At 38.8% G+C, this 24,975-nt stretch overlaps 1 protein-coding gene across 5 annotated transcripts in view; it reads left to right on the forward strand.

Annotated features, from left to right (window-relative positions):
- CD99L2 (CD99 molecule like 2) overlaps window positions 1-24,975 on the forward strand; it is a 120,272-nt gene that overhangs the window by 69,045 nt on the left and 26,252 nt on the right. For all 5 annotated transcript variants that reach the window (XM_025276564.3, XM_006059677.4, XM_006059674.4 and 2 more), the window contains exon 2: window positions 9,147-9,209. In XM_025276564.3, coding sequence (XP_025132349.2) covers window positions 9,147-9,209 — 63 coding nt within the window. The remainder of the gene's footprint in view (window positions 1-9,146; window positions 9,210-24,975) is intronic.

Here is a 24,975-nt window from a genome sequence, read left to right on the forward strand (position 1 = left end):
CACATTGAAGAAAAGACAGTGTCTCTTCAATAAATGGTTCTGGGAAGACTGGACAGCTTTTACATGTAAAAGAATGAAATTAGAACATTCTCTAATGCTGTATGCAAAAATAAACTCAAAATGTATTAAAGTCCTAAATGTAAGACTGAACACTATAAAATTCCTAGAGGAAAACAGGTAGAACACTCTTTGACATAAACCGCAGGAATTAATTTTCGATCTGTTTACTAAAGTAAAGGAAATAAAAGCAAAAATAAACAAATGGAACATAATAAACTTAAAAGCTTTTGCACAGCAAAGGAAACTGTCAACAAAACAGAAACCAATGCACTATGATTCATTTTGAGTTAATGTGAAAAGTCTAAGGTCTGTGTCTAGGGTTTTTGTTGTTGTTGTTGTTGTTGTTCCATGTGGCTGTCCAGGTGTTGTAGCACCATTTGTTGAAAAGACTGTCTTTTCTCCATCATACTGCCTTTGCTCCTTTGTCAAAGATCAGTTGGCTATGTTTATGTCAGTCTGTTTCTGGGCTCCCTGTTCTGTTCCGTTGATCTCTTTGTCTCTTGCTAATACCACAGTATCTTAACTTTATAGTAAGTCTTGAGATGGGTAGGGTCAGTCCTCTAACTTTGTTATTTTCATTCAATATTGTATTAGCTATTCTGGGTTTTCTTCCTCTCAGTATCAACTTGATCAGTTTGTCAGTATAAACTTAAAAATCAGTTTGTCAGTCACAAAATCATTTGCTGACATTTCAATTGTGATTGCACTGAATCTATAATCAAATTGGGAAGAACTGACATTTTGACAGTATTGAATCTTCCTATCCAGGAACATGAAATATCTCTTCCCTTTTGATTTCTTTCATTAGAGTTTTGTAGTTTTCTTTATATAGATCTTGTGCATATTTTGTTAGATTTCTATAAGGTGTTTATTTGGGGGAGGTGCTGCTAATGTAAACAGCGTTGTGCTTTTTGTTAATATTTCAAATTCCATTCGTTCATTGCTGGTACATAGGAAATCGGCTTATATTAACCATATACCCTGCAACCTTGCTATAGTTACTTATTAGTTCTAGGAGTTTTGAGTTTTGGGGTAGATTTTTTTCAGTAATCATGTCTTCTGCAAAAACAGTTTTATTTCTTCCTTTCCAGTCTTTATACCTTTTTTCCTTTTCTTGTCTTATTGAAGTAGCTGGGGCTGACAGTATGATGTTGAAAAGCAGTGCTGAGAAGGGACATCATTGCCTTGTTCCTGATCATGTTAGCTGTAGGTTTTTTGTAGATATTCTTTATCAAGTTGAGGAAATTCCCTTGTAGCCCTAGTTTACTGAGAGTATCCCATTCTTTTAAACAGCTGCAGAACACTTCATTGTATTGAAGAACCATATTTACTTCAACTATTTTTCAGTGAACACTTGGTCTGATTCCATTTCTTTTGGCTCTTGTAAGCAGTACTGCTATAAACATCCTGTACATACCTCTTTGGGCACATGTGCAAGTATTTTTCTGTAACATGTACCTAAAAGTACAATTGTTGAATTGAGAAATATGCATATTTAAAGTATTTTAATTGTCTAAATGTTTTAAGAATTACAGACCTGCAGGAAACTTGCAAGCACAGTGCAGGGACCTTCTTTTTTCCCCCTAATAAGTTGAGAAGATGTTACCATACCCTATGATCCTTCCTCTCACAACATATTTCAGAGTGCATTTCCTACAAACATCCTTTTGCATATCATCAATGTAACCATCTGAATTGGGAAATGAATGCAGATCCATTAATACTACCTAATTCTCAGACTCCATTCAAGTTTCACCAGTTGTTCCAATATTATCTAATACAAGGAATTCCCATTTACTATTCACCTAGATTTCCCAGTTATAGCATACTTGCTCTGGTGTATGTATTTATCTTCAGATACTTTTCTTCTGAATAATTTCAGAATCAGTCCCAAATATGATACCCATTATCTCTTGATATATCAGTATGCATTTCCTAAAAACGAGGACAACCCTCCTCTATGACTATAGTACATCCATCAAGATCAGGAAATTGACAGGGAGCCAGTATTACCATCTGGTCCACAGACCTCATTCAAATTTCACTCATTGTCCCACTGATTATCTTTATAGGTTCAGGATCCAGTCCAGGAATACCTGTTGAATTTAGCTGTCATGATTTCCCTGATCTCAGGGACTGTAGTCCCTCAATACTTGTTCAATGCTGAAAGCTGTTGCCTCATGTTTTGTTCATTTTATGGTTATTTATGATGGGAAGGCTAATCTGATCCTGGTTATTTAATCAAAGGAAGAATTGAAAGTCTACTTTAGAATATTAGAAGCTGGGTTATTAAGTGCATGACTTTTATTGGTGGATTATATGATTTAAACCCATAAAATATGTCACTTTTCCTCTTTAGAGGTTTAGGTCTTAAATTTTATCTTGCCTTATATCAATATTTTTTTCCTTCCTGTTAGCACTTGTTATATCAGTTCGGTTCAGTCACTCAGTCATGTCCAACTCTTTGTGACCCTATGGACTGCAGCATGCCAGGCTTCCCTACCCATCACCAACTCCCGGAGCTTGCTCAAACTCATGTCCATTGAGTCAGTGATGCCATCCAACCATCTCATCCTCTGTCGTCCCCTTCTCTTCCCGCCTTCAATCTTTCCCAGCATCAGGGTCTTTTCCAATGAGTCAGTCCTTTGCATCACGTGGCCAGAATATTGGAGCTTCAGCATCAGTCCTTACAATGAATATATTCTGAACTGATTTCCTTTAGGGTTGACTGGTTTGATCTCCTTGCACTCCAACGGACTCTCGAGTCATCTCCAACATCATAGTTCAAAAGCATCAATTCTTTACCACTCAGCTTTCTTTATGGTCCAACACTCACATCCATACATGACTAATGGAAAAACCATAGCTTTGATGAGAAGGACCTTTGTCAGCAAAGTAATGTCTCTACTTTTTAATATGCTCTCTAGGTTAGTAATAGCTTCTCTTCCAAGGGACAAGCCTCTTTTAATTTCATGGCTGCACTCACCATCTGCAGTGATTTTAGAGCCCAAGAAAATAAAGTCTGTCAGTGTTTCCATTGTTTCCCCATCTATTTGCCATGCAGTGATGGGACCAGATGCCATGATCTTGGTTTTTTGAATGTTGAGTTTTAAGCCAGCTTTTTCACTCTCCTCTTTCACTATTATCAAGAGGCTCCTCAGTTCCTCTTCTCTTTCTGCCATGAAGGTGGTGTCATCTACATATCTGAGGTTATTGATATTTCTCCTGGCAATCTTGATTCCAGCTTGTGCTTCCTCCAGCTCAGCATTTCGTATGGTGTGCTCTGTATATAAGTTAAATAAGCAGGGTGACAATATACAGCCTTGACATACTCCTTTCCTGATTTGGAATCAGTCCATTGTTCCATGTCCAGTTCTAACTATTGCTTCTTAACATGCATACACATTTCTCAGGAGGCAGGAAAGGTGGTCTGGTATTCCCATCTCTTGAAGAATTTTCCACAGTTGGTTGTGATCCACACAGTGAAAGGCTTTGGCATAGTCAATAAAGCAGAAATAGATGTTTTTCTGGAACTCTTTTGCTTTTTCAATGATCCAATTGATGTTGGCTTTTTGATCTCTGGTTCCTCTGCCTTTTCTAAATCCAGCTTGAACATCTGTAAGTTCTTCATATACTGTTGAAGTCTTGCTTGGAGAATTTTGAGTATTTGTTAGCATGTGAGATGAGTGCAATTGTGCAGTAGTTTGAACATTCTTTGGAATTGCCTTTCTTTGGGATTGGAATGAACACTGACCTTTTCCAGTCCTGTAGCCACTGCTGAGTTTTCCAAATTTTCTGGCATCTTGAGTGCAGCACTTTCACAGCATCATCTTTTAGGATTTGAGATAGCTCAGCTGGAATTCTATCACCTCCACTAGCTTTGTTCTTAGTGATGCTTTCTAAGGCCCACTTGACTTCAGACTCCAAGATGTCTGGCTCAGATACCATTGTGGTTTTCTGGGTCATGAAGATCTTTTTTGTACTGTTCTTCTGTGTATTCTTGCCACCTCTTCTTAATATCTTCTCCTTCTGTTAGGTCCATACCATTTCTGTCCTTCATTGAGCCCATCTTTGCATGAAATGTTCCCTTGGTATCTCTGATTTTCTTGAAGAGATCTCTAGTCTTTCCCATTCTACTGTTTTCCTCTATTTCTTGGCATTGATCACTGAGGAAGGCTTTCTTATCTCTCCTTGCTATTCTTTAGAACTCTGCATTCAGATGGGTATATCTTTCCTTTTCCCCTGTGCCTTTTGCTTCTCTTCTTTTCTCAGCTATTTGTAAGGCCTCCTCAGACAACCATTTTGCCTTTTTGCATTTGTTTTTCTTGGAGATGGTCTTGATCACTGCCTCCTGTACAGTGTCATGAACCTCTGTCCATAGTTCATCAGGCACTCTATCAGATCTAATCCCTTGAATCTATTTCTCACTTCCACTGGATAATCATAAGGGATTTGATTTAAGTCATATCTGAATGGTCTAGTGATTTTCCCTACTTTCTTCAATTTCAGTCTGAATTTGGCAATAAGGAGTTCATGATCTGAGCCACAGTCAGCTCCTGGTCTTGTTTTTGCTGAGTGTATAGAGCTTCTCCATCTTTGGCTGCAAAGAATATAATCAATCTGATTTTGGTATTGACCATCTGGTAATGTCAATGTGTATAGTCATCTCTTGTGTTGTTGGAAGAGGGTGTTTGCTATGAACAGTGCGTTCTTTTGGCAAAACTCTGTTAGCCTTTGCCCTGCTTCTTTTTGTACTTCAAGGCCAAACTTGCCTATTACTCCAGTTGTTTCTTGACTTCCTACTTTTGCATTACAGTCCCCTATGTTGGAAAGGACATCTTTTTTTGGTGTTAGTTCTCGAAGGTCTTGTAGGACATCATAGAACCATTCAACATCAGGTTCTTCAGCATTATTGGTTGGGGCATAGACTTGGATTACTGTGATATTGAATGGTTTGCCTTGGAAAGAAACAGAGATCATTCTGTCATTTTTGAGATTGCCCCCAAGTACTGCATTTTGGACTCTTGTTCACTATGAGGGCTACGCCATTCCCTCTAAGGGATTCTTGCCCACAGTAGTAGGTATAATGATTATCTGAATTAAATTTACCCATTCTGGTCCATTTTAGTTCACTGATTCCTAGAAAGTCGACGTTCACTCTTGCCATCTCTTGTTTGAACACTTCCAATTTGCCTTTATTCATGAACCTGACATTCCATGTTCCTATGCAATACTGTTATTTACAGCATCAGACTTTACTTCCATTACCAGTCACATCCTCAACTGGGTGTTGTTTTCACTTTGGCTCCGTCTCTTCATTCTTTCTGGACTTATTTCTCCACTCTTCTCCAGTACCATATTGGGCACCTACCAACCTGGGGAGTTCATCTTTCAGTGTCCTATCTTTTTGCCTTTTCATCCTGTTCGTGGGGTTTTCAAGGCAAGAATACTGAAGTGGTTTGCCATTCCACTGGGGATCCAGCAAAGGGACTGTGAACCCCTGGGAATTTGACTTTGGAGGCCAGTGTGATTTGATAACAGGACTTCCACAGGACTGGGAAAGCAGGCTCTTGGAGGGCACAAACAAGACCTTGTGTCACCAGGAGCCAGGAGAAAGGAGCAGTCCCCACAAGAGACTGAGCCAGACTTGCCTGTGAGTGTCCAGGTTTCTCCAGTGGAGGTGTGGGTCGACAGTGGCCTGCAGCTAATTTGCTAATAGGTATATAACGTGTTACTAAAAACTAGTAAGGGGGTACCCTTTCTGCCCCCTTCTGATATCTATGTCAAAAGCTTTTTCTATTTCTTTTATACTTTAATGAAACTTTACTACACAAAAGCTCTGAAGGATCAAGCCTCATCACTGACCCCAGATCAAATTCTTCTCCTCCAGAGGCCAAGAATCCTGGTGTCATTCATGGCTCAAGGCAACAACCTTTCAATAGGAAATTTGCTCTATTTACACTCACTTTTTATTAGCATAGTTATACATATTATTGTGTTAGACAATATGGAAAGTCCATGTTTTGTATTTAACATATTTTTGTTTTTTCCATTTGGTGACTTTTGTTGAATTTTAGTTGTTGGTATTGACCTTTCTTTTCATTCTTGAATGAGTTAGAGGTTATACATCCTATATCTCTTTTTTTAGTGGTTACCTTAATTTTTTTGCTATAGGAAATAGATATTTAAAAATAAACTTTTTAAGAACAGTTTTAGATTTACAGTGCAAAGCTAATACAAAGAGTTCCCATGTGCTCTACACCTAAATAGCTTCCCTTGTTATAACATTTTATATTAGTACAGTACATGTATCACAATTAATGAACCAACACTGATACAGTTATTAAAGTCCATACTCTATTCAGATTTTCTTAGTTTTTTACTTAAAGTCCTTTTTCTGTCCTAGGGTCTGATCCAGGGTACCACGTGAATTTCCATCATTACATCTCCTTTGGCTCTTCAAGCTGTGCCAGTTTCTCAAACTTAGTTTTTGACAGTCTTGAAAGTTTTTAGGAGTATTCAGTTCAGTTCAGTTGCTCAGTCATGTCCAACTCTTTGTGACCCCATGGACTGCACCAGGCCTGGTGTGCACCAGGCTTCCCTGTCCATCACCAACTCCTGGAGCTTGCTCACACTCATGTCCTTTGAGTTGGGGATGCCATCCAACCATCTCATCCTCTGTCATCCCCTTCTCCTCCCGCCTTCAATTTTTCCCAGCATCAGGGTCTTTTCCAATGAGTCAATTCTTCTCATCACATGGCCAAAGTATTAGAGCTTCACTTTCAGCATCAGTCCTTCCAATGAACATATTCTGAACTGATTTCCTTTAGGATTGGCTGGTTTGATTTCCTTGCAGTCCAATGGACTCTCAAGAGTCTTCTCCAACACCATAGTTCAAAAGCATCAATTCTTTACTGCTCAGCTTTCTGGTCCAGCTCTCATATCCATACATAACTACTGGAAAAACCATAGCTTTGACTAAAAGGACCTTTGTCGGCAAAGTCACGTCTCTGCTTTTTAATATGCCATCTAGGTTGGTCATAACTTCTCTTCCAAGGAACAAGCGTCTCTTAATTTCATGGTTGCAGTAACTACCTGCAGTGATTTTAGAGCCCAAGAAAATAAAGTCTGTCAATGTTTCCATTGTTTCCCCATCTATTTGCCATGCAGTGATGGGACTGGATGCCATGATCTTGGTTTTCTGACTGTTGAGTTTTAAGCCAGCTTTTTCACTCTCCTCTTTCACTATTATCAAGAGGCTCTTTAGTTCCTCTTCTCTTTCTGCCATAAGGGTGGTGTCATCTGCATATCTGAGGTTATTGATATTTCTCCTGGCAATCTTGATTCCAGCTTGTGCTTCATCCAGCCCAGCATTTTGCTTGATTAGTCAAGTATTTTGTAGGATGCGCCTCAGTTGGAGTTCTTCTGCTCTTTTCCTTGTGACTATATGGGGCTTATGGAGTTATCCTTCCTTGAAAGGAAGACCACAGAGGTTTAGTGTCCTTCTCAACGTATCAAGGGAATATAGTATCGGAACTTCTGGTGGTCCAGTGGTTAAGACTTTGTACTTCCACTGCAGGGGGCATGGGTTACATCCCTGGTCAGGGAACTAAGACTCCACATGCTGTACAGCAAGACAAAAAAAAAAAAAAGCAGGGAATATAATATCAGTATAACTCATCACTATTAATCTTAATCTTGATCACCTGGCTGATGTAGTGTATGTCAGTTTCTCCACTGTAAGGTTATTTTTCTCTTCCCCACCCCTTATACTATAATCTTGGAAGGGAGTCAGCACTTACGGAGAGGAGAAATGTCTACATAAATTAATTTGAATTCTTCTGTTTTTACTTTTTTGCTCAGTCATTTATATCAGCATAGAGTCATGGATATTTATTTTATACATAGGGTCATAATCCAGTACCACTTTATTTTGCTACTTTAAATTTTTACAGCTTTAGCCATTGAAAACTCTTTTCTGTCAGTTCTGTGCCCCTTTGACATATACCCACCAATATAAAATATTTTTAAAAGTACTTCCTAGCACTGTAAGAAGCTCAGATCTCACTAGATATTGCCTGTCCCAATTTAGAATCAGCTATGTCTCCAAGGAGGTCTGGTTCCTTTTATTGGAGAATTGTGTTTAGAAACCAAAATCTGGGTGCCAGGTGTGTTCATTGATACTTGGATGTTGTTGCTTCTAGGCCTTTTCATCTGACAGAGCAAGCGGATGTATATCTGAATACTAACCCCATGTATATGCACATGTTTGTGAATATTTCTATATGTAACCACACAAACACACATATATAGCTAAACATTATTCATACTGATGTCTCCAATTCTAGTCAACTGTCATATGGATCTCTTTCTAATTCTCTCGTCTGTAACCTCCCTCTCCAGCAGTGAGAAACCTGGCTTCTGTAATCTACTGTCCATTTGCTTACTTGTTTAGTTTCAGTATACATGCAAAGTGGTTTGCTTGAGACTTAATGTACATGCCCTGTGGGAAACTACATGCCTACCTAGAGGGAAGGAAAGCTGTCAAGTTCAGTAGTGATCAGGGTTGGGCAGATGGGTCCACTTCTGAGGACAAATTGTCTTGTGAAAAAACCTTCTGCACAGCCTCTTTAGTTATGTGTCAGATACTAGCCTAGGTATAGGTGCTGGGGTTGGTGGGGGGAAGCATGTCCTAGGTTGCCAAAATGCAGATCAGCCTTTGTATGAGAGTTGGGATGGGGTGAAAGAACTTGTCTCATTATCAAAAGTCATACTATGAGGTTTTTTCTATAAGGTTATATTATACTTCATTTTTCATACACTTGAACCTTCAGTCTTCTAGTGGACTGAGAACTGTTTTTTTTGGTTTTGTTCTGTTTTTGCTGTTGTTTTGAAATCAATAGATTGCTTGTTGAGGGATATCAATTCAGTGTATCTTTGGGTGGCTTCAACTGATTTCCTTTTGTGGCATTGTCTTCATAATACTGTCTAAAGGGAAGTGACAGTTACAAGCGTATATTTGTATTATTTTATTTCTTTCCAAGAGAGTTACATTTTAAAATCTTTTTTTTCTTTTTAATTTTCAGGATCTGGGGACACTGGCGGTTTCCGTCTGGAGGATGCAGTGGAAGGAACTTCTTCAATAAAGCGTGAGTAGTAAATCAGACTATTAAATGCATATAACAGTGCTTAATATGCACTACCCATTTAGAATACACATTCAAGGAAAACAGTAGGTGGCCTGTTTCACTTAATCAGATATAACATGGCTATTATAATTTGAATTATTTAAAAGAAAATCTGGATATTTAAAATCCTTTGTTTCCTTTGTGGAGAATACCAAAAGTGTATAATAATTGACCCAGGATTTTCTCTGACTCAAGTCTTAGCCCTTGCTAGTGTGACACCCCAGCAGTGACCTCCAAGGACTAGCTTTTTCTAGCTCAGAAAAAGATACCTTGAAGTGAATAAGGGATTTGTTTCTCCTCTTAGATCTTTTTATAATGACTATTCATTTATGTGGTGTCTACGTGTAACCTCTCAAATGCTAAGCTTTATCATCAATTTCTCTTTAAATTTTTTTAAATTTAAATTTTTCTCTCAAGGTTAACCTTTTTTTTTTTTACTTTTCTTTTTTTAATTTATTTTAATTGGAGGCTAATTACTTTACAATATTGTGGTGGGTTTTGCCATACATTCACATGAATCAGCCATGGGTGTACATGTTTTCCCCATCCTGAACCCCCCTCCCACCTCCCTCCCCATCGCATCCCTCAGGGTCATCCCAGTGTACCAGCCCTGAGCACCTGGTCTCATGCATCGAACCTGGACTGGTGATCTATTTCACATATGATAATATACACGTTTCAATGCTATTCTCTCAAATCATCCCACCCTTGCCTTCTCCCACAGAGTTCAAAAGTCTGTTCTTTACATCTGTGTCTCTTTTGCTGTCTCACATATAGGTCACCATTACCATCTTTCTAAATTCTATATATATGCATTAATATACCGTATCGGTGTTTTTCTTTCTGACTGACTTCGCTGTGTATAATAGGCTCCAGTTTCATCCACCTCATTAGAACTGATTCAAATGCATTCTTTTTAATAGCTGAGTAATATTTCATTGTGTGTATGTACCACAGCTTTCTTATCCATTCGTCTGCCAATGGACATCTACTTTGCTTCCATGTCCTGGCTATTGTAAACAGTGCTGTGATGAACATTGGGGTACACGTGTCTCTGTCAATTCTGTAAACCATTCTTTTAAACATCCATGAATACTTAGAAAGTAATGCTGATATTGCCCTTGGTCCCTCCTCATCCTGTAACACCTGCTCCCATTCCCCAGAGGGAATTGCCTAAGCCAATTTGGAATATGCTGGTCCCAATTAGTTTTCTCTGCTGTTATGAACATCTATATATATAGCTTGTTCAGTGCTTTATGTTTTACATAACATGTGTGCTGCTGCTGCTAAGTCGCTTCAGTCGTGTAGGGCTTCTTCATTTCAGTTATATGTATATATTTCACAACTTGGTAGTTTCCTTTGTTACAGGATGTTGTAACAAAGTACCACTGACTGGGTGACTTAAAACCACAGAAATTTGTTTACTCCCAGTTCTGGAGGCCAGAAATTCAAAATCACAGTGTTGGCAGAACATACTCCTCTTTGAAGGCTCCAGGTGAAGAATGCTTCCTTGCCTAACCTAGCTTCTGGTGGCTCCAGGTGGTCTTCAGCTTGCAGCTGCATGGCTCCTATCTCTGTCTCCATCTTCACTTGCCCTTCTTCATGTGTGTGTCTTCCCCTCAGTCTTTTATAAGGACACTTTTTGTTGAATTTAGAATTTACCTGGATAATCTCGAATTATCTCATCCCACGATCTTTACTTAATTACGTCCGCAAAGACCCTTTTTTCCAAGTAAAGTCACATTCATAAGATTAGTACTTGGCTATATATTTTGAGAGCCACCATTCAGCATACTACATTTTATATCTCATACACAAACGTTTGCTTCATGAAACTGGTATTCCAGTGGTATGGCTTCAGCCATGGCCAGTGATGCCACTTCTTACTGGCAGACATGTGGTTTGTTTTTATTTTCAACAGTTACACATGGGACTTAAGTGAGCATTCTTGTCTGTTTCCTTTGTTCTCAAGTATAATGAAACTACAAGGCCAAAGGGTATATGTATTTTATACTTTAATAGATGCTGACAAATTGTTTCCAAAATGATTGTGCCATCACGTACTCCCACTGATACTGTTATGAGTACCTTTTTCCCCAGACCTTCATCATCACCAGATTTTAACAATTAAAAACATTTTACCAGTATGATGGACAAAAGAGATCCTATTTTTTTTTTTTTTGGCCATTTACATTTTCCTCTTTGAATTGTCTGTTTATATCCTTCCCCCATTTTTCTGCCAAGTTGCTTGTCTTTTTTTTCTAATGAGTATGAAAGGTCTCTTTGTATATTCAGGATTGAGAAGGGCAGGGACTCAGGAATTAGACTGCATGTGTCTGAACTCTGCCTCTGCCACTTATCAACTGTTACCTTGAGTGAGTTATCTTTCTTGCACCTCCATTTCCTCATCTGTTGCATGAGGTTAATAATAATAATAAATTAGTAATAATTGTAAGAGTTCAATGAGATGGCCCCTGTGAATCATTTAGCAGAGGGCTTGATACAAGGTGAGTGCTCAGTGTCAGCCATTATTATTGTTATTTGATTTCATTGGACGGACTTACTGTGGCTAGGCCTCTGGTGTAAGAGTCAAGCATATATGATGAATGTACACCTACTTAAACTGATCAACAAAGTCAACATAATTCCCATCTAACCTCCAGATAGAATTTTTGCAGAAATCAGATCAGATCAGTCACTCAGTCGTGTCCGACTCTTTGTGACCCCATGAATCGCAGCACGCCAGGCCTCCCTGTCCATCACCAACTCCCGGAGTTCACTCAGACTCACGTCCATCGAGTCAGTGATGCCATCTAGCCATCTCATCCTCTGTCGTCCCCTTCTCCTCCTGCCCCCAATCCCTCCCAGCATCAGAGTCTTTTCCAATGAGTCAACTCTTCGCATGAGGTGGCCAAAGTACTGGAGTTTCAGCTTTAGCATCATTCGTTCCAAAGAAATCCCAGGGCTGATCTCCTTCAGAATGGACTGGTTGGATCTCCTTGCAGTCCAAGGGACTCTCAAGAGTCTTCTCCAACACCACAGTTCAAAAGCATCAATTCTTCAGCGCTGAGCCTTCTTCACAGTCCAACTCTCACATCCATACATGACCACAGGAAAAACCATAGCCTTGACTAGACGAACCTTTGTTGGCAAAGTAATGTCTCTGCTTTTGAATATGCTGTCTAGGTTGGTCATAACTTTCCTTCCAAGGAGTAAGCGTATTTTAATTTCATGGCTGCAGTCACCATCTGTAGTGATTTTGGAGCCCAGAAATAGGCTGATCCTAAAATTCATATACAAATTCAAGAAACCCAGGGTAGTCAAAACTGTCTTGAAAAAGATGTTGGAGGACTCACACTTCCAAATGTCAGAGCTTACTACAAAGCTGCAGTAATCAAAATAGTCTGGTATTTATCACAAAGGTAGACATAACTCAATGGAATAGAATTGAGAGTCTAGAGATGAACTATTATATCTGTGGCCAGTTGAATTTTGACCAAGGTGCTGAGACTGTTCAGCGAGGGAAGGAATGGTCTCTTCAATAAATGGTGTTGAGGCAATTGGATATCCACATACAAAAAGTGAATTTGGACCCCTGCCTCACACCTTATACAAAAATTAACTCAAAATGGGCCATATACATAAAAACGAACTTCTAAGAGATTTATAGTTTTGTGTATGGTGCGAGGTGAGAGCCTTGAGCATTCTCAGGCCTTTCCTGAGCATTTCCATAGTCTTATACATGCAGGTGGCCTTTTAGATTTCCAGGAAAATCAATATAGTTAATAACAGTGATGGTTTTAATGAAATCATTTAACATCTCCAAAACCAAACACGACCAAACAACAAAACAAGCATAGTACATGTAAATACACCCCCAATTTGTAAGTTTGTTAATTTCCTGATGGAGGACTCTTTAATATCTCGGTCCCTTTCTCAGTTGTGTGCCAGCCCATCTGATCTTCATCAGCGCCCATTAGCCAGTGTGTCTGGGACCCATAGAACCATCAGAACATGTGTCTTTGGTGGAATGGCATCCTTTAAAACCAGGTCACTCTGCCATCCTTTTTTTCTATCTTAGCTTGCTTCTCATGTGACTGAGGTTTCAGAGAGATAAGCCCATCCGTCTCTCCTTGGCCTAGTTGTTTTTCCAGTTGGAGAACATTTCTCCTTTTTCCATTGTATATTTCTTATTGAAAGAGTCCCTGACACCTCGGTCAGGGTATTTGTATGTGACATCCATTCATCCATATTGAACAATGTTTACTGGGTGCTTGCTCGTTGCCAGGCACTTCCCCAGGAGCTGGGCATGCCACATGGACTAGGTCGTTGCCTTAAGGGAGCTCTTTTCTCCAGAAGGACACAGTACATATAACAATTTCAGACGTTATGTTATCCAGTGCACTCCAGTGTTATGGAGTGCACTGGAGCAGATGCAATAGGGTGATGGGACAGGGAGGGCCCAAAATAGGAGTGACAACTTTAGATTAAGCAGTAGAGGCCTTTCGCAGGAAGGGTGATATGTAGGAGCAAGGAAACAGCCTTCAAGGCCAAGGGATCAGGTCTGAGAGCTGCGAGGCAGCAAAGAACTTCATTGAGTCTGGGGCCTAGAAGGTGGCCTGTGTGGCTAGAGTATGGACAGTGTTGGAGAAAAGGAGGAGCAGTTGGCAGGGGCTGGATCATTTAGGGTGTTAGCAGGTATGGTGACCACTTTATTATAAGTACAAGGGGAAGCTCCTGGAATATTTAAAGCTTTATTTAGAGATAATTCCCATACCATACAACTCACCTATTTAAAACATACAATTTGGTCTTTTCTGGTGTATTCACACAGTTGTGCATCCATCACTGTAGCCAATTTTGAAGCATTTTATCACCTTAGAAGAAACCTTGTTCCCTTCCCTTAGTGCCCCCTGATTCCTTGATTCTTCCCCTCCCCTAGAGCCCCTGGCAACCACCAGTCTCCTTCCTGTCTCCCTGCATTTCCTTGTTCTGTGACATGTCAGTGGAGTCATATAATGTGTAGACTTATATTTGACTTCTTTTACTTGGAGTAACACTTTCAGGGTTCACCATGTTGGTTTCAGAATTTTGCCCCTCCCTCTCCCCTGCCTTCACATCCTCTTCCCTCATCTCTCCCCTTTTCACTCTGTGTGCAATCATCTCACAGGGGGATCTGCTTTTTCTTTTGCCAAATCAAGCTTCTTATGAGTGCCCCGATTTTCTCCAAATGCCATTGACACTATCATAGAGCCACACCCAGGGGAAGTGGCCCAGCTTATTGACTGTTTGGTTTTGGCACACCTTACAAAGAGGCACTCCCAGCAGGAGTGCAGTGTTGCTGGCCAGGTTCACTGAGCATCAGAGAATCCTTGTTAAGTTTGTCATTTTGAGCGAGGCTTCACAGAAACATATGACTTTATTTTAGGAGCTCACTGCTTTGATGGCCTTGGCCTACTCTTCTAATTCCTTGATAAGTAGCTAGACTTCGCTCATTTCAATTGTTGATGATAATAAATCGCATTTAAAGGCTCACGACGAGAAAATCTGAAGTTAATGGTGTCTTAAAAAGTACACAAATCCAACATGATGCTCTGCATCACCACAGGCTCAGGCTCTGACGCAGCAGCTGGTTCCCTAGACATACAAGCAACATATACTCTTGAACTGGCACCTGTAGTTCTTCAGAGAAACCAGGATCCTCCAGAAACTGGGAGTAGTAGGGTAGAGTTCCACAAAGCCATGGTGATCACGATGCTATGGCATGGCTTAAGGATAGACATGCAGATCAATTGAACACAAATTAGAGTCCCAAGTCCTTAGCATCTATGTTTTTTTCAAGCCAGAAGAAATAATTTTTACACAAGAGCTATATGAATCATGGATTTTAAGCTAATAATATGTAAGTCACAATTGCTTTTCTAAATATTGCAGAAATAGTGGTTTCAGTAATGTCATTTCTCTTTCCTAACTATGTGTGTGCTAAGTTGGCTTCAGTGGTGTCTGACTCTTTGCAACCTTATGAACTATAGCCTGCTGGGCTCCTCTGTCATGGCAATAATACTGGAGTGGGTTGCCATTTCCTACTCCAGGGGATCTTCCTGACTCTGGGATCAAACATGCATCTCTTATGTCTCCTGCATTGGCAGGCGGGTTCTTTACCACTAGCACTACCTGGAAAGCTGTATTCCTAACTATACATATCACCATAATACAAGATATACATAAGGAGCCTCATTTAGATAGGTAAGCTGTACTTCTTCATTTTTTTAAAATTTTTATTACATATTGGAGGATAGTTGATTAATAATGATGTTAGTTACAGGTGTACAGGAAAGTGATTCACTTATACCCATAAAAATATCCATTATTTTTCAAATTATTTTCCCATTTAGGTTATTATAGCATATTGAGCCAAGTTCCCTGTGCTATACGGTAGGTCCTTGTTGGTTGTCTATTTTGTACTTATTCATTTTACAGGTACAAAGTCAAATGGAAATTATAGATATAAAACTATCTCTAAACTGATGATGTAGATTTTTTTTGAAAAATACACAATGATAGCATGTGTTACTTGTGGTTCCCTTACCATAAAAACCCATCTACTGGTTTGGCCTTCACATTGAAGTAGGCATTACACTTCACACTGAAGTATACCCAATGCCTTCTCAAGGAAGAACCTCTTTTAGATCCTGATTTCCTTTCTTTTGGATATATATCCAGAAGTAGAAATGTCTATTTAGATCTTCTACCTCTTTTTTGATTGGATTGTTTATTTTTTGATAGTGCTAATTTTAATTTTTTTGAGGAACCTCCATACTGTTTTCCATAGTGGTTACACCATTTTACATTCCCACTGACAGTGTACAAGGAGTTCCTTATTCTCCACATCCTCATCAACACATTTATCTTTTTTTTTTGATAGTTATCTTCCCAACAGGTATGAGATGATGTCTCTTTGTGGTTTTGATTTGCATTTCCCTGATAATTAGTGATGTGGGGATCTCTTCATGTACTCAATGGCCATTTGTATGTTTTCTTTGGAGAAATGTCTTAAGTGCTTTGCCCATTTTTAAATTGAAGTATAGTTGATGTACAATATTATGTAAGTTACAGGTGTACAATTTAGTGCTTCACAATTTTTAAAGGTTATACTCCATTTATAGTTGTTATATAATATTGGCTATATTCCGTGTGCTGTATGATATATCCTTGTAGCTTATTTTATACATAACAGTTTGTCCCTCTTATTTCCCCACCCCTATCTTGTTCCCCCTCCTTCCCTCTACCCCTGGTAACTACTAGTTTATTCTCTGTGAATCTGTTTCTTTTTTTTTTTTATATTCACTGGTTCTACTTTTTAGATTCCACATATAAGTGATACAGTATTTGTCTGTCTGACTTACTACACTTAGCATAATACCATCCAAGTCCTTCTGTGTTGTTACAAATGGCAAAATTTCATTCTTTTTTATGGTTTCCATATCTTTAGCTATTGTAAATAATGCAGCTATGAACATTGCTGTGCATCTATTTTTTGGATTAGTGTTTTGGGTTTTTTGAAATATACACAGGAGTGAAATTGCTGGATCATATAGTAGTTCTATATTTAGATTTTTGAGAAGCCTCCATACTATTTTCCATAGCAGCTGCCCCAATTTACATTCCAGCAGCAGTGCACATGGGTTCCCTTTTCTTCACATTCTTGCCAACAATTTTTTGTGGTCTTTTTGATGGTAGCCATTCTGACAGATGTGAGGGTAATCATTGTGGTTTTGATTGACATTTGCCTAATGATTAGTGATATGTCTCTTTTCATGTGTCTATTGGCCATCTACATGCCTCTTTTGGAAAGAAATGTCTGTTCACTTTTTCTGCCTATTTTTTAATCAGGTTGTTTGTTGTTCTGTTGTTGAGCTGTATGAGTTGTTTATATATTTGTATGTTAATCCCATATTGATCAAATCATCTGTGAATATTTTCTCTCATTCAGTAGGTTGTATTTTCATTTTGTCAGTGGTTTACTTTCATATGATGTAAGTTTTAGTATGTTATGTTTTTATTTTCATTCATCTCAGTGTATTTTATGATTTACTTTGTGAGTTCTTCTTTGACCCCTTGTTATTAGAAGTGTATGGTATAATTTCCATATAACTGGAAAATTTTCAAATGGCCCTATGTTAATGATTTCTGTTTTCATCCCACTGCGGTTGGAGAACACAATTTGTATGATTTCAGACTTAAAATATGTTGAGATGTGTTTTGAAGCCTAGCATGTGGTCTGTCTTGGAGAATGTCCCATGTGCAATTGAGTAGAATGTATTTCCTGCTTGAGGGGATGTGTTCTATAGATGTTTGGTACATCTGGTTGATTTATTGCTAAGTTGCATCAGTCGTGTCCAACTCTGTGCGACCCCAGAGACGGCAGCCCACCAGGCTCCCCCGTCCCTGGGATTCTCCAGGCAAGAACACTGGAGCGGGTTGCCATTTATTTCTCCAATGCATGAAAGTGAAAAGTGTAAGTGAAGTCACTCAGTCGTGTCCAACTTTTCGCGACCCCATGGACTGCAGCCTACGAGGCTTCTCTGTCCATGGGATTTTCCAGGCAAGAGTACTGGAGAGGGGTGCCATTGCCTTCTTCTTGATTTATAGTATTGCTCAAATCTTGTATTTTCTTTTTGTTATATCTATGATTGAAAGGATTATATTGAGATCTCCAACTATTATTGTTTGACTGTCTTATGTTCCCTTCAATTTTGTCATGTTTTACTTCGTATATTTTGGGGTCTCTATTGTAAGGTGCACATATGTTTAAAATTTTGTCTTACTGCTGTGTTTATCCTTTCATCATTATAAAATGTTACCCTTTGACTCTTGTAACAATTTTTGTCTTAAAGACTATTTTATTTGATAATAGTATCACTCTTACAGCTCTCTTAAGGTTGCTATTTGCATAGGATATCTTTATCAATCCTTGTACTTTCAACTAGTTACTATTATTGCTGTTTTTTTTTTTCTGAGTAGTTGATTAATGATTGAGTGATTCCTGTGTATAAAACTAAACCTGTTTCATCTCTGCCTCTCCCATTACTTAAATTTCATTTCTCTCTACTACCTCCAGTTGTAGGAAGAGTTATAGCATAGTCTCTTTTTTGGTTTCATTATTTTAATTTTATTCTATTTTTATTTTTTTAATATAAATTTATTTATTTTAATTGGAGGCTAATTACTTTACAATATTGTATTGGTTTTGCCATACATCAACATGAATCTGCCACGGGTGTACACATGTTCCCCATCCTGAATCCCCCTCCCACCTCCCTCCCCATACCAACCCTCTGTGTCATCCCAGTGCACCAGCCCCGAGCATTCTGTATCATGCATCGAACCTGGTCTGGTGATTCATTTCACATATGATATTATACATGTTTCAATGCCATTCTCCCAAATCATCCCACCCTCGGCCTCTCCCACAGAGTCCAAAAGACTGTTCTATACATCTGTGTCTCTTTTGCTGTCTCGCATACGGGGTTATCATTACCATCTTTCTAAATCCATATATATGCGTTAGAATTCTGTATTGGTGTTTTTCTTTCTGGCTTACTTCACTCTGTATAATAGACTCCAGTTTCATCCACCTCATTAGAACTGATTCAAATGTATTATTTTAATGGCTGAGTAATACTCCATTGTGTATATGTACCACAGCTTTCTTATCCATTTGTCTGCTGATGGACATCTAGGTTGCTTCCATGTCCTGGCTATTATAAACTGTGCTGCGATGAAAATTGGGATACACGTGTCTCTTTCCATTCTGGTTTCCTTGGTGTGTATGCCCAGCAGTGGGATTGCTGGGTCATATGGCAGTTCTATTTCCAGTTTTTTAAGGAATCTCCACACTCTTCTCCATAGTGGCTGTACTAGTTCGCATTCCCACCAACAGTGTAAGAGGGTTCCCTTTTCTCCACACCCTCTCCAGCATTTATTGCTTGTAGATTTTTGGATAGCAGCCATTGTGACTGGCGTGAAATGGTACCTCATTGTGGTTTTGATTTGCATTTCTCTGATAATGAGTGATGTTGAGCATCTTTTCATGTGTTTGTTAGCCATCTGGATGTCTTCTTTGGAGAAATGTCTGTTTAGTTCTTTGGCCCATTTTTTGATTGGGTCATTTATTTTTCTGGAGTTGAGCTGCAGGAGTTGCTTGTATATTTTTGAGATTAATTCTTTGTCAATTGCTTCATTTGCTATTATTTTCTCCCATTCTGAAGGCTGTCTTTTCACCTTGCTTATAGTTTCCTTTGTTGTGCAGAAGTTTTTAATTTTTATTAGGTCCCATTTGTTTATTTTTGCTGTTATTTCCAATATTCTGGAAGGTGGGTCATAGAGGATCCTGCTGTGATTTATGTCGGAGAGTGTTTTACCTATGTTCTCCTCAAGGAGTTTTATAGTTTCTGGTCTTACATTTAGATCTTTAATCCATTTTGAGTTTATTTTTGTGTATGGTGTTAGAAAGTGTTCTAGTTTCATTCTTTTACAAGTGGTTGACCAGTTTTCCCAGCACCACTGGTTAAAGAAATTATTTTCTCTCCATTGTATATTCTTGCCTCCTTTGTCAAAGATAAGGTGTCCATAGATGCGTGGATTTATCTCTGGGCTTTCTATTTTGCTCCATTGATCTATATTTCTGTCTTTGTGCCAGTACCATACTGTCTTGATGACTGTGGCTTTGTAGTAGAGCCTGAAGTCAGGCAGGTTGATTCCTCCAGTTCCATTCTTCTTTCTCAAGATTACTTTGGTTATTTGAGGTTTTTTGTATTTCCATACAAATTGTGAAATTATTTGTTCTAGTTCTGTGAAAAATACCATTGGTAACTTGATAGGGATTGCATTGAATCTATAGATTGCTTTCGGTAGTATACTCGTTTTCACTATATTGATTCTTCCGATCCATGAACATGGTATATTTCTCCATCTATTAGTGTCCTCTTTGATTTCTTTCACCAGTGTTTTATAGTTTTCTATATATAGGTCTTTTGTTTCTTTAGGTAAATATATTCCTAAGTATTTTATTCTTTTCATTGCAATGGTGAATGGAATTGTTTCCTTAATTTCTCTTTCTGTTTTCTCATTATTAGTGTATAGGAATGCAAGGGATTTCTGTGTATTGATTTTATATCCTGCAACTTGACTATATTCATTGATTAGCTCTAGTAATTTTCTGGTGGAGTCTTTAGGGCTTTCTATGCAGAGGATCATGTCATCTGCAAACAGTGAGAGTTCTACTTCTTCTTTTCCAATTTGGATTCCTTTTATTTCTTTTTCTGCTCTGATTGCTGTGGCCAAAACTTCCAAAACTATGTTGAATAGTAATGGTGAAAGTGGTCACCCTTGTCTTGTTCCTGACTTTAGGGGAAATGTTTTCAATTTTTCACCACTGAGGATAATGTTTGCTGTGGGTTTGTCCTATATAGCTTTTATTATGTTGAGGTATGTTCCTTCTATTCCTGCTTTCCAGAAAGTTTTTATCATAAATGGATGTTGAATTTTGTCAAAGGCTTTCTCTGCATCTATTGAGATAATCATATGGCCTTTATTTTTCAATTTGTTAATGTGGTGTATTACATTGATTTTGTGGATATTGAAGAATCCTTGCATCACTGGGATAAAGCCCACTTGGTCATAATGTATGATCTTTTTAATGTGTGGTTGGATTCTGATTGCTAGAATTTTGTTAAGGATTTTTGCATCTCTGTTCATCAGTGATATTGGCCTGTAGTTTTCTTTTTTTGTGGCATCTTTGTCAGGTTTTGGTATTAGGGTGATAGTGGCCTCATAGAATGAGTTTGGAAGTTTACCTTCCTCTGCAATTTTCTGGAAGAGTTTGAGCAGGATAGGTGTTAGCTCCTCTCTAAATTTTTGGTAGAATTCAGCTGTGAAGCCGTCTGGATCTGGGCTTTTGTTTGCTGGAAGATTTTTGATTACAGTTTCAATTTCTGTGCTTGTGATGGGTCTGTTAAGATTTTCTGTTTCTTCCTGGTTCAGTTTTGGAAAGCTGTACTTTTCTAAGAATTTGTCCATTTCTTCCAAGTTGTCCATTTTATTAGCATATAATTGCTGGTAGTAGTCTCTTATGATCCTTTGTATTTCTGTGTTGTCTGTTGTGATCTCTCCATTTTCATTTCTAATTTTATTGATTTGATTTTTCTCCCTTTGTTTCTTGATGAGTCTGGCTAATGGTTTGTCAATTTTATTTATCCTCTCAAAGAACCAGCTTTTGGCTTTGTTGATTTTTGCTATGGTCTCTTTTGTTTCTTTTGCATTTATTTCTGCCCTAATTTTTAAGGTTTCTTTCCTTCTACTAACCCTGGGGTTCTTGATTTCTTCCTTTTCTAGTTGCTTTAGCTGTAGAGTTAGTTATTTATTTGACTTTTTTCTTGTTTCTTGAAGTATGCCTGTATTGCTATGAACATTCCCCTTAGCACTACTTTTACAGTGTCCCACAGGTTTTGGGTTGTTGTGATTTCATTTTCATTCGTTTCTATGCATATTTTTATTTCTTTTTTGATTTCTTCTATGGTTTGTTGTTTATTCAGCAGCGTGTTGTTCAGCCTCCATATGTTGGAATTTTTAGTAGTTTTTCTCCTGTAATTGAGATCTAATCTTACTGCATTGTGGTCAGAAAAGATGCTTGGAATGATTTCCATTTTTTGAATTTAGCAAGGCTAGATTTATGGCCCAGGATGTGATCTATCCTGGAGAAGTTTCCATGTGCGCTTGAGAAAAGGTGAAATTCATTGTTTTGGAGTGAAATGTTCTATAGATATAAATTAGGTCTAACTGATAATTTAAAGTTTGTGTTTCCTTGTTAATTTTCTGTTTAGTTGATTTATCCATAGGTGTGAGTGGGGTATTAAAGTCTCCCACTATTATTGTGTTATTGTTAATTTCCCCTTTCATACTTGTTAGCATTTGTCTTATATATTGCGGTGCTCCTATGTTGGGTGCATATATATTTACAATTGTTATATCTTCTTCTTGGATTGATCCTTTGATCATTATGTAGTGTCCTTCTTTGTCTCTTTTCACAGCCTTTGTTTTAAAGTCTATTTTATCTCATATGATTATTGCTACTCCTGCTTTCTTTTGGTCTCTCTTTGCATGAAATATCTTTTTCCAGCCCTTCACTTTCAGTCTGTATGTGACCTTTGTTTCGAATTGGGTCTCTTGTAGACAACATATGTAGGGGTCTTGTTTTTGTATCCATTCAGCCAGTCTTTGTCTTTTGGTTGGGGCATTCAACCCATTTACATTTAAGGTAATTATTGATAAGTATGATCCTGTTGCCATTTAGTTTATTGTTTTGGGTTCGAGTTTATACACCCTTTTTTGTGTTTCCTATCTAGAGAAGATCCTTTAGCATTTGTTGGAGAGCTGGTTTGGTGGTGCAGAATTCTCTCAGCTTTTGCTTGTCTGTAAAGCTTTTGATTTCTCCTTCATATTTGAATGAGATCCTTGCTGGGTACAGTAATCTGGGCTGTAGGTTATTTTCTTTCATCACTTTAAGTATGTCCTGCCATTCCCTCCTGGCCTGAAGAGTTTCTATTGAAAGATCAGCTGTTATCCTTATGGGAATCCCCTTATGTGTTATTTTTCCCTTGCTGCTTTTAATATTTGTTCTTTGTGTTTGATCTTTGTTAATTTGATTAATGTGTGTCTTGGGGTGTTTCGCCTTGGGTTTATCCTGTTTGGGACTCTCTGGGTTTCTTGGACTTGGGTGATTATTTCCTTCCCCATTTTAGGGAAGTTTTCAACTATTATCTCCTCAAGTATTTTCTCCTGGTCTTTCTTTTTGTATTCTTCTTCTGGGACTCCTATGATTCGAATGTTGGGGCGTTTAACATTGTCCCAGAGCTCTCTGAGATTGTCCTCATTTCTTTTAATTCGTTTTTCTTTTTTCCTCTCTGATTCATTTATTTCTACCATTCTATCTTCTCCCTCCCTAATCCTATCTTCCACCTCCTTTATTCTACTGTTTGTTCCCTCCATAGTGTTTTTGATCTCATTTATTGCCCTATTCATTATATATTGACTCTTTTTTATTTCTTCTAGGTCCTTGTTAAACCTTTCTTACATCTTCTCAATCCTTGTCTCTAGGCTATTTATCTGTGATTCCATTTTGTTTTCAAGATTTTGGATCATTTTCACTATCACTATTTGGAATTCTTTATCAGGTAGATTCCCTATCTCTTCCTCTTTTGTTTGGTTTGGTGAGCATTTATTCTGTTCCTTTACCTGCTGGGTGTTCCTCTGCCTCTTCATCTTGTTTATATTGCTGAGTTTGGGGTGGCCTTTCTGTATTCTGGCAGTTTGTGGAGTTCTCTTTATTGTAGAGTTTCCTCACTGTGGGTGGGGTTGTATGGGTGGCTTGTCAAGGTTTCCTGGTTAGGGAAGCTTGTGTCAGTGTTCACCCGGAGCTGGATTTCTTCTGTCTGTCACTTCCAAGGCAGTTAGTTCCCTCTGTTTTAGCTTCTTCTGTTTGCTGGTCTTTTCAGTGTCTAATTTCCGCCCTGCCACAAGGGGGCGGTGGTGGACAGTTTTTTAGGCTCACTTGTTCAGTCGTGCTGTGGGGAGGGAGGGACGCTGCAAACTATCCCACTTTAGAGTATGTAAGTCATACACATATATATATTCTTTATCCATCTACTATAAACTTATATCCTTGCCAGCATTAGTTATGTTAATTTAAAATTTTGTTTCACTAATTTGGTAGCAAAATGAAAAGTTAGTGTAGGGAGTTTGGGGGAGAATGGGTACATGTATATGTATGGCTGAGTCCCTTCGCTGTAAACCTGAAACTGTCACAATATTGTTTGTTAATTGGCTATACCTCAATACAAAATTAAAAGTTAAAAAAAAAAAAAACAAAAAACAACACTGGTGTGTTTTCGCAGTGTCTCAGCCACACTGGGTTTGCCCCCCCTCATGGTGTGTGTGCTTTCCCTGTCAACACTGCTTAGGCTCTAGGTTGCTCTGCCGGGAACTGTCTGAGGCCGGCCCTGGGTTGTATGCACTTCCCAGGTCTAAGCCACTCAGGTTCAGGCACTCGGGTAGTCCTCAAAGGCGCAGACTCGGTTGGGCCTGCGTTTTGTGCCCTTCCTAGGTCTGAGCAGCTCAGGTGACCATGTGTTTGGTGAGCACAGTTGCTGTGACTTATCGCCTCCCCAGTCCCTGCTGCTCGGATTTCTAGGTGTACAACTGGCGCACATTCTCAGGTGGATATTGACCATCCAGAATCCCAAGAAGTCTTGGTTAGCAACAAAGCCTGGTTGCAGTTTGGTAGATAATGCCTCTCTGGGGCCTTGATTGCCCCCTTCCGGCTCTGGCTGCCTGTCTCTGGAGGGGGATGGTCTGCAGCCGACTAGTTCTGCTCAGTCCTTTGTTCTGTGAGTGGGCCTGATGATGTCTTAGGTTAGGGCTTTCCTCGTGGTAGCTATCCCACAGTCTGGTTTGCTAGCCCAAGTTAGTTCCCTCAGATTGCCCTTGGGGCATTCAGGCCAGTCCTTACTCTAAGCAATGCAGCCCGTGCCTCCCTGCCCAGCCCCCGCTTGCTAGTGGCAGATGCAGACGTCTGCGCTGCTTCTCCAGTGGGGGAGTTGCCATTGGGCACGTAATCTGTGGGTTTTAATTATTTATTTATTTTTCCTCCCAGTTATGTTAGCCCTCT

Source organism: Bubalus bubalis, chromosome X (assembly GCF_019923935.1).
Source record: "Bubalus bubalis isolate 160015118507 breed Murrah chromosome X, NDDB_SH_1, whole genome shotgun sequence".
In the NCBI taxonomy this organism is placed as follows: domain Eukaryota; kingdom Metazoa; phylum Chordata; class Mammalia; order Artiodactyla; family Bovidae; genus Bubalus; species Bubalus bubalis.